The sequence below is a fragment of the Castanea sativa genome, chromosome 4 (genome assembly GCF_040712315.1).
Source record: "Castanea sativa cultivar Marrone di Chiusa Pesio chromosome 4, ASM4071231v1".
Taxonomy (NCBI): Eukaryota; Viridiplantae; Streptophyta; class Magnoliopsida; order Fagales; family Fagaceae; genus Castanea; species Castanea sativa.
The window spans coordinates 28,212,954-28,226,559 of record NC_134016.1 but is presented as its reverse complement, the minus strand read 5'-3'; the positions used below and the strand labels follow the sequence as shown (position 1 = coordinate 28,226,559).

The window sequence follows — 13,606 nt, the reverse complement described above, 5'->3', positions numbered from 1 at the left end:
TTTTTAAGAAATATCTTATATAATTATATTTCCTATAAAGTAATATTTTTTTTTTTTAAATTTAAGAGATAAGTTATTTTTTTATATTTATATTTTTATAATTGTTATGTGCATATGGAAAGTTTGTTTATTTGGAAATATATGTATTTTAGAAATTATTATACTTATTAATGAATAGCTATTACAACGATTTTAGGGAGAAATTATTATTCTTGTTTTAAGCTTTGTTTGAGAGTTCATTAAATTTGAATCTCTTATGAAATGAAATGGAATATTACAAATTGTGCTTGCTCAGTTCTTTATATCGTACTTCATTTAAATGAGACTAAAACTGTTTCATTCACTCTTATTCTTAACAATCGCCCTCAAGAGAGCTGTTGTTGCTCCTTTTTTTTTTTTATACAGGATAGAATTTCTACTCTAGCCTAATCTAAGTGTATATGTGTGTACCATTGTTTTGTACTGAATTGCCTTGACAAGAAGAGTTGTAAATGTTCAAGAGATCCATTGTATCAATCAACCTTGCGAATGTAGGAACCCCCAAAGCTTTTGTAAACACGTCTGCAATTTGATGAGTTCATGATCTGTGAAAGGTCTTGATCACTCCTTGCTATATCTTTTCACAAATGAGATCATAATCGATTTCAATGTGCTTAGATCTTTCATGAAATACAAGGTTAGCTGCAATGTGAAGAGCAACTTCATTGTCACAATAAAGTAAGGTTGGTTTTGAGTGAGTAAAGCACAAACCTTTCATCAATTGAATTAACCAAATCAGTTCACATGTTGAACTTTTGAAAATTGTACTTTGCTTCTTAGACCTCTACGTGATCAAAGATTCACCTAAATACAAACAATATCCAGTTAAAGACCTTCTGGTATTTGGACAACTTAACCCAATCTGCATCACAAAAAGCCTTTAATGTATTGAAAAATTCTTAAGAGTTGCCTTCATGTGTGGTTCACGAGGTTCACTGAGAAATTGACTTAGGTGATGCACAACATATGTGATAGGCCTAGTCAATGTGAGATACATTAAGCTACCAATCAATCTCCTATATTGAATAACATCTGTAAGTAGTACCCCTTTAGCTTTGGAAAATTTGAGTTTTTGTTCCATGGGAGTTTTAGCTAGTTTGTATCCTAGCAGACCAGTGTCTTGGGGAATTTCAAGTGAGTGTTTTCTCTGATTCAAACTACCCCATATACCAGTGTTTGTAGCCACCTTAATTCCAAGAAAATAATGTAGAGACCCCAAGTCCTTCAGCTTGAATTTGGCATCTAACATACCCTTCAACTAATTGATATAATTCTGATCATTTCCAGTGAGCAGCAAGTCATCAACATAAACAAGCAAAGCCATAAAAGAAGAACCTGTGTTCAAGGTGAATAGAGAATAATCAGCCTGTGATTATGTAAATTCCAACACAAGAATGGCATTTGAAAGCTTGGCAAACCATTGTCTTGAAGCTTGTTTTAGACCATAAAAGGGATTTATTCAATTTGCAGACTAAAGGCCTTAAACTTGAGGAAGAAGAACCAGTACCACTCTCCCCCTTGTTGTGAAAGACAGGTGGCAATTGCTTGTACACATCTTCCTGCAAATAACCATGGAGGAAGGCATTGTTCACATCAAGTTGTAAGATGTGCCACTCTTGCACAACATCCAAGCCAAGAACAAGCCTGACAATAGTGAACTTAATGATAGGAGAGAATGTTTCAGTGAAATTCAAACCATTTACTTGTGCGAACTCATTGGCCACAGGCCTATCCATGTATATCTTTATGGATCCATTTGAATTGTTTTTGATCTTATAAACCCCATTTGCAGCCAACTGCATTTTTACCAAGAGGAAGATGAGTGACAGTCCAGGTGTGATTATTTTCAAGAGCTGCAATCTCAGTATCCATAGCAATTTTCCATTTTGGTGATTGGACAACCTCATGAAAAAAGGTAGGTTTAGAAGCCGCGTGGGTGATATTAGAAACAAACAACTTGAAGGGTTTGAAAAAGGAGAATAGGAGAGACAATAAGATAAATCATAAGGGGAACCAGCAGAATGGCATTTATAGTCTTGAAGATAAGAAGATGGGTGATGAAATCTAGAAGATTTTCTTATAGTAGGTGGAGGTGTAGGTGTAGGTGTAGGTATTGTAGTAGTAATCGAATTATCAGATTCAATGGAATCATCAATATCCATTAAAGAATCATCAAATGCCATAGGAACATCTTGATAGGCAAGATCAATGTCCATAGATAGAGGCTCAAGGTTAATGTTTATGGAGATAGGTGGAACAAAAATTGGTAAAATGGGAGGACTTTGTTCAGAATGAAAGACACCAGACTGAGAAAAAATGAAGGGATCAGGGAGAGCAGTTGCATTTGGACTTGAAGAGAGAAAAGGAAAAGATGACTCATGAAAAACATCCCTAGAGAAGAAAATTTGACTAGTGGAAAGATCCATGACCTTATATCCTTTGATGCCAATAGGATAGCCTAAGAAAGCACATTTTTTGGCTCTAGGATCAAACTTGTTTCTGTTGAGCAAGAGTGGAAGCAAAACACCAACACCCAAATACTCTTAGATGATCATAGGATGTAGTATGATTAAACAACATCTCAAAAGAGGTTTTATTGTGAAAAGGAAAGGAAGGAAGTCTATTAAGTAAATAGACAGAAGTAAGAACAAAATCTCCCCAAAATTTCAAAGGCAAAGAAGACTGAAATCTAAGAGATCTAGCAATGTTTAAATGTCTTGATGTTTCCCTTCAACAATAGAATTTTGTAAGGGTGTCTGGGTACAACTTAGTTAATAAGTGATGCTCTTATTTTGAAAAAAAAAAAAATTCATCATGAATTCAGCTGCATTGTCAGTTCTTATACATTTAACTTTAGTGTTGAATTGTGTCTCAACCATTGCACAAAAATTAATTAACACAGCTGGAGCTTTGGATTGAAAATAATTATAAACTTCATTAGTAGTAGTGGATAAGGGTCCCCAAATATCATCATGTATCAAAGCAAGACAAGAAGTAATAGAATGAAAACTAGTAGGAAAGTGTAATTTTATTTATTTATTTTGAAACTAGCCGTAAACTCATCCAATGCGTGAGAATATTATTAGTAATCATTTTGTGGTTAAACTTATTTCATAGTAACAATTTTATAAAAATAATTCTTTAAGAATCATTTTGTGAATTGTCAAAAGAAAATTCTTACCACACAAGTTAATAAACTAGCATTACTAAAAAAAAATAATCAAAGACGTATAACGCAACTTATCAAATTATTCAAACAAAATTTTTCCAAAAAATCATTCAATTCAACTATCAAATATATGGAAAACCATAGAAACTTTTTAATTAAATATAGTGTAGACTAAACATGGATTTTACAAAAACAATGAATTCAAATTGACATATTAAAAATAAAAAAAGTAGAAAAGTAGAAAAATGAAAAGAAGACAAATCTTGGTGTAAATTTTTGTTTGGTTGAATATAATTCTTGATGGTGAGTTGAATCAAGCTCGTTTCGTCCATGTGGTTGTCCATGATTAGGCCACATCCAAGTCAATTCACGAGAAAGGAAATCAAGTGGAAAGTGTCACAAAGAATGAATAGGCTACATCCAAAGGCTCAGTGGTTGTCCAAGGTAATTTGGTCATCCATATCACAAGAAGATATGGACGACCACTCAACACTTAGCAAATTTCAGAGAATTTCCTACAAATGTATAGTAATTGGACCGTGTTCTACTATTTTGAGACATAGGGGTGAGTTTCCCGAAATCCGCTCCAACTCCCCCCACTAAGCCCATACATCTCCCACGATGGTAATGGAGCTTAACAAGTAGACCCACCCAAGAACTCACTATAAAAAGGGACCTAATCTCATCAGCCCAAGGTACACTTTCACTATTCTTACACTTAGAATACTTGAGTTCAAGAGAAAGAACTGATTTAATTGTCGAAGGGTATTTGGCCGGTTCACCCCGATTACCTTCAATAATTCACTTCTTTCTTCAAGTTTTTTAATCACCGTTGAAGCCCGGAGCATTTAGCCTATTAATTTTTGAAACATTATCAATTATCATACTTATGGACTCCATGCCATGGTCTGCTCATATATATATATGAGTATGAATGTAACTATTTTGAATGATTATTGTGATTTATTGATAATAATTAATAAAAAATAATTAAAACATAAAAGATTTTTTCTTCTTCTAATATAATAGAGGAGGAGGCAATTAATTGTCATTTAAAGTAATTAAAACAATAGACAACTTACTTATATAGTCATACGCTTGTATTATTACCTAAGAGTAGACCCTATCATGAATGTGAAAGGAGAAAGTATCATTCTCCGTTGAGAGTACCTAAGAATTACTCTATTGATACAACTGTGAGGGTCTATTTTCAGACAGTATCCAAGCCCAGGCTTAAACAAGGACCCCAAACCCTCTAGTTGTAGTTTGAAGGGACTGGGCTTGGTCTACCGCAGCTGGGCCGTTTACAGACTAAGGGATGCACAGGGTAAGACTCCTGCGATACACATACACTAGCAATCAAGAATATGTGTATTAATCAACTAGAAAACAGCAAAGGCAGACAAAAGTAATAAAGAAAAAAAAAAACACAAGATAATTGTTCGGGCTCCTCAAATCAATAGGAAATACTTCATTAATTTTCTTAATTATGGATTACAATGAGCTCACTAAGACTTAATACAAGGTTCAAATAAGTTCAAAAATTATAGACTTAGATGACTCTCTAAGCCTCTAAAACTTGCAAAGTTTGAATCCTTTTAAATCCAAGTATGTACTGTAGTGACTGTTTCTGAGATACCGGAAAGTATTCCCCTGCTTTCTTTGAATTTTACAGAGTTTTTTTCTCAATGATTCTATCTGATTTCCTTCTTCCTGACTGCCCTTCAACGTTGGCTGCTTCTTCCTTTTATAGTGTCACGTTAGGGTTCCGGGGTACCATTGATTCTTCCCCCTTGGCTCCCTGGGTACTAAAGCCCCCTGTTTGTCTCAGCCCTTCTGACAACTGATCCTTTCCTTATTTTTCATAATTCTCTTCTTTTGGTTTTTTTTTCTTCAAAAGTGTCTTGCTGACCTTCTGTTCCGAGGTGCCTTGGGGGAGCTGAACCTTAAACTTTGCTCTCTCTCCAAGCCTTTTTTTTCTCTGTCTTCTCTTTTCGGGCTTATCCCCTTTTAGCCGCCCCTCCCCTTTTTTCATTTTTCCCAGTAAGCGAAGTCTTATTCTGCCAATCCGAAGGTTTCTCCAGCCATTTCCTTTCGTGGATCTCTTTTTCTGGGTCCCCCGAGGCACCGGCTTCTTGCTCCTGAGTTGTTGCTCTCCAAGTCCTCAGGCTTTGTGTTGCATCGCTGGGTGCTTTAAGAAGGACCCATCTGTTTCTCGTTTCTGGTGCCTTTTGATCCTTCTTTGAGCTATCTTAATCCTCCTCTAGTCGTGCTGCACACCCAAAGGTCCCATCATCCTTCTTCTTTTGTAAGCCCAATTTTCTTTCCTCAACTCTTTTGCTCCCCATGGGCTGGCTCGATGTGCCATTTGTTTAGGCCTTTTATCATGATTTTTTGGTGGGTGCTAAAATAGCTTTTTAATAATTTTAGCACCGCCATTATGAGTGTAGTTTTCTTTTTTGGGAGGTGGGGGGTGGGAGGTGATGGGATCAACTGATTCCTTCAATTATCATACACGAAATGCTTATTGGCAAGAGATAACATTAATAATATACTAAATTTGCAACTATGCAAAATATCATTCGAATATTATACATGGTACATCACGAAGAATGCTATTACAACATTACCATTGACATGATCTAGAATACTATTCAAAAAGAATCAAAATATTATACATGGTACATCACGAAGAATGAAATTACAGCATTACCATAGACATGCTCTAGAATACTATTAAAAAAAGAATCAAAATTTCCGTCTTTGAAGCTAATGATTTAAAAGGAAAGAAAAAGGAAACAATATATCGTTTCCTCTTTTAGAGAATCTCCATATATAGAAAGCACACAATACTTTCCGTTGTGTACAAAAAGCAAATGATTCATCTTTTGCACAATGTTTTGGTGTTCTATTTTTAAAATTGAGAAATCGTTTTAGCCTTTGTAAATTTAGAATTTAGTGTGATTGAATTTTGTTATTACTAATGTTGCATGAAACTTGTATAACCAGTTAGTCAATCATATCTTCTAAAAATAAAATAAAAAGGTTAGTCAATCATATATTGAAAGTCTGTCTCAGAATGGAGCACTTACGATTTGACCATTCAATATTGAGAACATCGGTAGTAATTAAGGGCTTTAATTCTATAGTATGTATCAAAAAATGTCTTTCTATTTCGATGAATATATATTATTAAACCTTCTCCTCAAAAAAAAAAAAAAAAAAAGAATATTATTAAACCTCAATTAGTTTCCTCATTCTCAATGTTGCTCTGTCTTATATACTGCTCGACACATATTTTTCCTTTGCCTAGAAGCTGGCCTACAATAATGAAAAGCTACATGGGTTTCTATGGTAATACCCTAGGGTTTTAGGGACAAAATCCATCTCCTCGTGAGCTACCATTATACTCTGTAGTCTGTACATTCAGTCTCCGTGACCCATAAACTATACTCATACCTGAAGCATCAAGATCTCTGCCAATAACCCAATTGGTCTGATGGCAAATTAGTAAGTACCTAGGGGTTGGGGGAAGGGGAAGAGTTCAGGTAGTAGGGTAGACATTTCTAACCATTTAAAAAAAGAAAGAAGGAAAAAACAGTCAAGATCCACAGCATTCTATCATATAAGGCAAACATTTGGTTTCCTTCCAGACCCATTATTTTTTGTTTCTTTGAAATTGAGGTGGCGTTTAGATCCAGCGTCTGCGTCTATGTTCACGTTTCAGTTTTTTTTTTTTCTTTCTTCTGCTGCACAGCTTTTAAGGACAAAGGCTACTGTTTATGTATTGTGCATGAACAGTAACCACAAAAGTAGACTTTTCAACCCTTTTCTGTGTATAAGTGGATCTCGTGCATTGTTCATAAGACCCACAAATTTCACTTTTCAGTATTTTTTTTATTAAAAATGGGCCAACAGTACTATTTACACATTTAAAAATTATTTTGCTACAGTATTTTTAGTTTTCAGCAATAAGTTCTATCTAAACAGACCCTAAACCTATAGGGTGGGTCAATGAAAGTGATTTTTCTTTCTTTTTCTTGATATAAAAAATAGCAATGAATCTGAAGGTTATCACAATGAAAATTAAAATTCACCCTTCAATTATTTTGACAACAAACCAACTCATTCAGAATTACTACCTAAATTTCAAAAACTAAGATATCTACTTCAGCTTTCAGCCCAAAAAAATAAAATAAAAAACTACTCATCATTATAGGGAATCTAAGAATTTTAACATTATTGGAGGCCGAAATATGCTCACAAGTCACAACTGCAATAGATGCCAGTCATTTACATGGTTGTGACTTGTTTAGAGCACTTGCAGCAGTGGAGCTAAATAGGTATATAGCTATTTTAGCTTCACCAAAACACCAAAAAGAAGCATGCAGCAGTGGAGTTAAATCTATATTTTTTTAGCTCATTGCTACAGTGCATATCTATAGATAGATGTGCACTGTTCATGAGAGCTAAAAAAAAAATTAATTTTTTATTTTGCGTTTGCATTACCTTTTTATTGTGGTAGATATATTATTTTATTGCGATGTTTATATTATTTTATTGTATTAAAAGCTAAAATAGATCCACTACTGCAGCATGTGTGTAGGTAAAATAAATAAAGTAACTTTTGGTGGAGCTAAATTGCTAAATTTTTAGCTCCACTGTTGTAGATGCTCTTAGTGGAATACCTATGGTACTTGAGAGTGAGTAAAAGAAGAATTTTAGGACCACAAGAACACTCATTTTCACAATTATTTGAAAAGGCTACCTGTGAGTAGTGGAAAAAAAAGTTAGTTCACGTAAAAGTGACAAACAACCGACCATAATTTACCACATAAGATAGTTGTGAAATTGGATGTAGAATTGGTTGTGAATCCTAAAATAGTGAGTAAAATCATCTAAAATCTTTTGGAGAACAATTAATAAACATCAAGTTCCAAAAGAATATTGTCAAATCACTGCATACAGTTTCTCCATTTGAACAACAATGGTCCGTTTGGATAGAACTTATTGCTGAAAACTGAAAACACTGTAGCAAAATAATTTTTAAATGTATGAATAGTGTTGCGGAACCTATTTTTAATAAAAAATTGCTAAAAAGTACGTGAACAGTGCACGCACAATGCGCGCACAGTGCACGCACTGTGCGCTTGTCCCCCCGCAGCAGAGAAAAAAAAAAAAAAAAAAAAGCAAAACTCAAAACGTGGACGCAGCCAAAAAAAGCTGGATCCAAACCCTCTCAATGTAACAAAACTGATCCACCCTCCAAATGTGTGACCATATAAATAAAGTACCAAAATAGCTTGTCATCATGGTCGATATTTCATTAAAAGGAGTGCTTCTCACTCTTTGAATGGGTGATGTCAATATCTTTTGAAACACTGACCTGGAGGTTATGGCTATCATATTAACTATATGATAGCAATCTTGTCAACCACATCCTCTGTACTGCCAATTTAAACTATACAATGTGCAGCAAACATTTGGCAAGCAACAGAATTCTCTCAAGCAAAGTTGCAAAAGTTAATTATTGAACTTTTATTTATTTTTTGATTGGTAATTTATTATTAAACTAAAAGGTCCAAAAGGAAACACCTAGTTTTACATTGAACCAAAATTAACAGAATTAAACCACCAAATACCATAACCATGGCAGAACACAATAATGGCTCTTGCTCTCATAAATCTGAAATCCTATGAACAAACTTCCCATTTCATTTAGAGGGCCAAAGCAAGAGTCTACCAGAAACCATCATCCTTAAGATATCAATGGAAGAAATATCATTGACTTCTATAACCCACAGCTAAATACCTCAAAAGCACAGATCAAGTGACCTAATCTAACATGTACATTTTTGCTAAATACCTCAAAAGAAGAAAAATCAGTCAGATCAAGTGACCTAATCTGTATTGGGTAGGTAATCATAAGCTCACCCTGCATAGCTCTATAAGATTGCATATTTCTTGGTATCTTCCAACTAAACTCAATACAATTAAGTCCCACCATAGTACCTAATTGGTATACCAAAAAGATCACAACATTATGAAACATTTGTTGTATTAATATATATAAAAAATAAACTTTTTGACAGAAAATGATGAAATTCTTCAAATCATATGGTCCAAAAATCATATTGACATGGTGACTTTCTTGATAAATTCCTTGGATCAGGTCCCAGATCATCAGCTATGGTGCTTGACTCTCCATGCTTGGCAGAGATTCAAAAGCAGATCACTCCCTATTTAATCCATTTCTTATGTAAAGAGAGCACAGTAGATGGCATGGAGACAATAGTAAGAAGGGAGGCACGTACAGAAGCAGTCATGAAGCTTGGGCCGGCACAGTAACACGAGATTACGTGCAGTTAACAAGAGTTTTACTAAAAAATATGAATTGAATGTACATGCACAACCTCATTCAATCATTATGAGGCCTTAAAATACCCAATTGAGCAAAAAAGGGCAAAACTCCTGTTACTACATCTCTAGTTTTGGTGAGCCTAAGCTACAGTTCGTATGATAGTCAACATATGCTGTCTTCCATTTCAACTTATACTCACATTTAATCAAAATGCACTGCTTCATTATTTAATATAAAACTTACACACATAGAAAACAATGTTGATATTACAATGATTTATGAAAGAATTTGAGGTTCAACTTATTCCTGTCATTTCTCCAGCTAAATTAGCAAATGAATATACAAGCTTTGGCCAAGTCCAAATTCTTTCCTATTTAGTAAAGCATTATTATCTGTACACACTGCACACTTAAGACAGGTAGCATGTCTCTTTCACAAACCAAGACTACATGTCTAAATTGCCTCTTCAAATCCCACTTTATTTGGCTATAGTATAAGACAAAAGACACTACATCAATTCAAGAAGTTCCTTGGTGCATACTCTTTGCAGATGATATAATTTTAGTAGATGAAACTAGAAGTGAAGTTAATGCCAAGTTAGCAAAAACACTCTAGAAAATATATAGGGAACATCTAAGTAGAAAGAAGAGTAGTACTAAGTCATCATGCTGAATGATCCCTTATTGGCAGAACTCAGCAATCAGCAGTAAGGCCAATGAAGGCCTTCAATACATCAATGTTTGCATTTTACAATACCATAACAACATAGAAAATTCAATGTAAATTGTAGACACATTCGTGAACCATCCTGAGTTCCAATTCCAATGAAAAATAAATTACCAAAACTAAACAAATATAGACTAACAAAATCTCCAGGAAACATGCATCCCAAATTCAAAGGAAAAAAAGTTGGCAATAAAGCATGTCAAAATCCTTTAATACAATAATCCTAATAGAACACAAATCACAAGCTAAAGAAGCACAAAATACACAAAATAACATAAGAAAACATTTTTCCTCCAATGCTCTTCATATTCCAACCAAAACTACCAGTTACCTCACTGTAACAATATCATCAATCTTCAAGATCATCCTCACGCACTCTGTTGCAAGTGTGATGGCACTGGTACTCACGAGCAGCGGTTGCACCACATTCTCCTCCAAGATATTAGTAATCTGCCCCTTCCTCACATTAATCCCGGCATTGATCTCCCCTTGGGCATGTCGGTTCCTCAGCTCAGTCACAATTGCAATTGGATTCAACCCTGCATTCTCAGCCAGGGTATAGGGAATAACCTCAAGCGCCTCAGCAAACGACTTCACACAGTAACCCTCCATCCCGTGCAGCACCTTCGCCCAAGCACCCAACTGCCTCGAAAGCTCAATCTCCGGCGCCCCACCTCCCGCAATCAAAAACCTCTTGCTAACCAAACACCTAACCACACACAGAGCATCGTGCAAACTCCTCTCGGCCTCATCAAGCACCAGCTGGTTTGAGCCGCGAACCAAAACAGTTGTAGTCCGACCCATATCCTTAATCCCAGTAATCTTCACAATCTTTCCATCCCCAACAGGAAGCTCCTCCACAAGATCAGCATAGCCCAACTTCTCAGCCCGAAAATGCTCGATATTTGCAATGGGCAAACAATTCAAAGTCTTGGTAATGAACTCAATCTCATCACGCTCCACATCCTTCACCACAAGAATCTTCGCTTTCGCGAGGTAATGTAATGACAAATCAGTCACCGCGTCACGCAAAATGCTCTTCTGAATCAACAAGACATTGCAGCCAGTGGCTTTAATCTTCTTAATCATTCCCAAAATGTACTGCCTCTCTTCTTTCAATATCCTATCCATTTGCGCATAATCAGAAACCACGATACTCTGTTCGATATCAGTCTTCGGCGGCGAAATCTGGAACTGAATGACGGCGATTTTCGCGTTCTCCATACGAGTGAGTCCACCCGAAGCGTGACTCACTTTCTTGTCGAAAACAAGGCCTTTTATAAGCTCGGTATCGTCGACGGTACCACCGAGTTTCTTCACGATCTTGATATCTCGGAGATCGACGATATCAGGTTTCGCGGGATCGACAACGGAGAGGACGGAATCAACAGCTAGCGGAGCGAGCAGACTGGAGTACTGGCTAACGACCTTGCTGTTGAGAGAAGTGGAAGCGGACTTGACGAGAGACTCGCGATCGGAGAGCTCGACAGGGACAGCCATGGCGGTGAGGACATCGACGGCTTTGAGAGCGGCCTTATGTAGAGAATCGGAGATAACCGTAGGATGAATACCGTGAGAGAGCAGAGAGAGGCACTGGCGGAGGAGAGCGCCGGCGATGACGACGACGGTGGTGGTGCCGTCACCGGCGGCGGAGTCTTGGGACTTGGAGAGCTCGACGAGCATCTTGGCGGCGGGCTGGAGGACCTCCATCTTGTTGAGGATGGTGGCGCCGTCGTTGGTGATGATGACGTCGCCGGAGGAGGTGGAGATCATCTTGTCCATGCCACGTGGACCGAGGCTGGTGCGGACGGTGTCGGCGACGGTGCGGGCGGACAGGATGTTGGACTGCCTGACGTCTTCTTTGCGCTTGTTGTCCACGTAGGACTCCGTCTTGGAGCCGGATCGCGGGAGAGCGACTGCTGCTGGTGATGCCATTGCTGCAAAAAACCCTAACCCTAGAGAGAGTGTGTACGAGATGAGGAGAGGTTTGAAGGGTAAATGTGGAAGTTGAGAGTGAGAAATGAAACCCTAAGAGAGAGAGAGAGAGAGAGAGAGAGGGTTTTTGTTTGAGACTTCGAAAGAGGGAAGCGGGAGAGTGTTCTGGAGGGTTTCAGTACAGGAAGGAAGGAATGAGTGAGTGAGTGAGAAACTGACCTAATTCAAAAACAGCCTAAACGACAGCGTTTTCAGTTTTAGGCCTGGTTATACGGTCCCATTGACCTGAGGTGTTTTTTGGGTTTGGCCCGTTAGCCCAACTCTTTTTGGGTTTGACCTTATAAAGGCTTCTTGAAAAAAAAATATTTTAAATTTATTAAATTCAATAATTTTGTCAAATTTCGTTAAAATATTGCCATTAAAAATATTTTTTTTCACTTGAAAAAAATTTATAGATTTTTATATGAATTTTTTTTTTTCATTAGTTAATTGCATTCTTAATATAAAATTTTTAGCAAAATTGAACAAAATTTTAGAATTGAAACTTAAATGGCTCAATTGAACGAAAATAAAATTATATAATTGAAATGAATTCCTATCAAATGGATTTTAGCCTAATTAGCTTTGTTTTGGGAGGACACAATAGCTTTCTCTTTAGCAATTTCTTTTTAGATAGATAGTGGGAAGAAGTAAATAGCGGAGAAGTGGAGTACTAGAGACAGTTTTCCAATCATAAACATAGGACACCACAAAAACAGTAAACATAATATCTCAAAACAAGTTTTAATTTTATCTTCTTAGTACCCGTTTGGGTACTGATGAAAGCAATGTGTTTTGTGTCTGTGTTGTCTTTTTTTTTTTTTTTTACCAATGTTTCTTGCGCTGTTCATGAGACATGAACAGTGCATTAATGCAAAATTACAGTGTTTTTAGCAGTGAACAATAACCCAGAAACTAATTTTTTATTGTTTTCAGTAATAAATTTTCAGTTTTGAACTTATGGATCCAAACACACATTACTTACCCAAAGAGAGGAAAACAAATCTCATATTTCTGCTTAATTTTATGGGTACCTCTCCTAATGTGTTTACCTTACATTTTGTAGGTTGGAAAGGATGAGCTTTTCGATAGCCTGGTTTGTTTTTGTAAATATCCCACGGTTACGTAATTTAAAAATTTTAGTTCCATCTTCACTCCATTATTATTCCCTTCATCCTTCGTCTGCACAAAAATTCCATACTGAAAACTTAATGATGGAGAATCAATTGATTGCCTATACAACTACAAGACCATGGAGAAAATCACAAGCACAAATCAAAGCTTTCTTTCTGCCTTTTTGTTCTGAGCCGAACAAACGAACATGAAGAAATAATGTA

The 13,606-nt window shown here is 36.3% G+C and overlaps 1 protein-coding gene across 1 annotated transcript; it reads right to left on the bottom strand.

The window, feature by feature from the left end:
- Positions 1-10,378: 10,378 nt before the first annotated feature.
- Positions 10,379-12,468, bottom strand: LOC142631188 (T-complex protein 1 subunit delta). Its single transcript, XM_075805287.1, has one exon. The coding sequence runs from the start codon at positions 12,228-12,230 to the stop codon at positions 10,623-10,625; it is 1,608 nt and encodes a 535-aa protein (XP_075661402.1). The 5' UTR covers positions 12,231-12,468; the 3' UTR covers positions 10,379-10,622.
- Between the last annotated feature and the right edge of the window lie 1,138 nt (positions 12,469-13,606).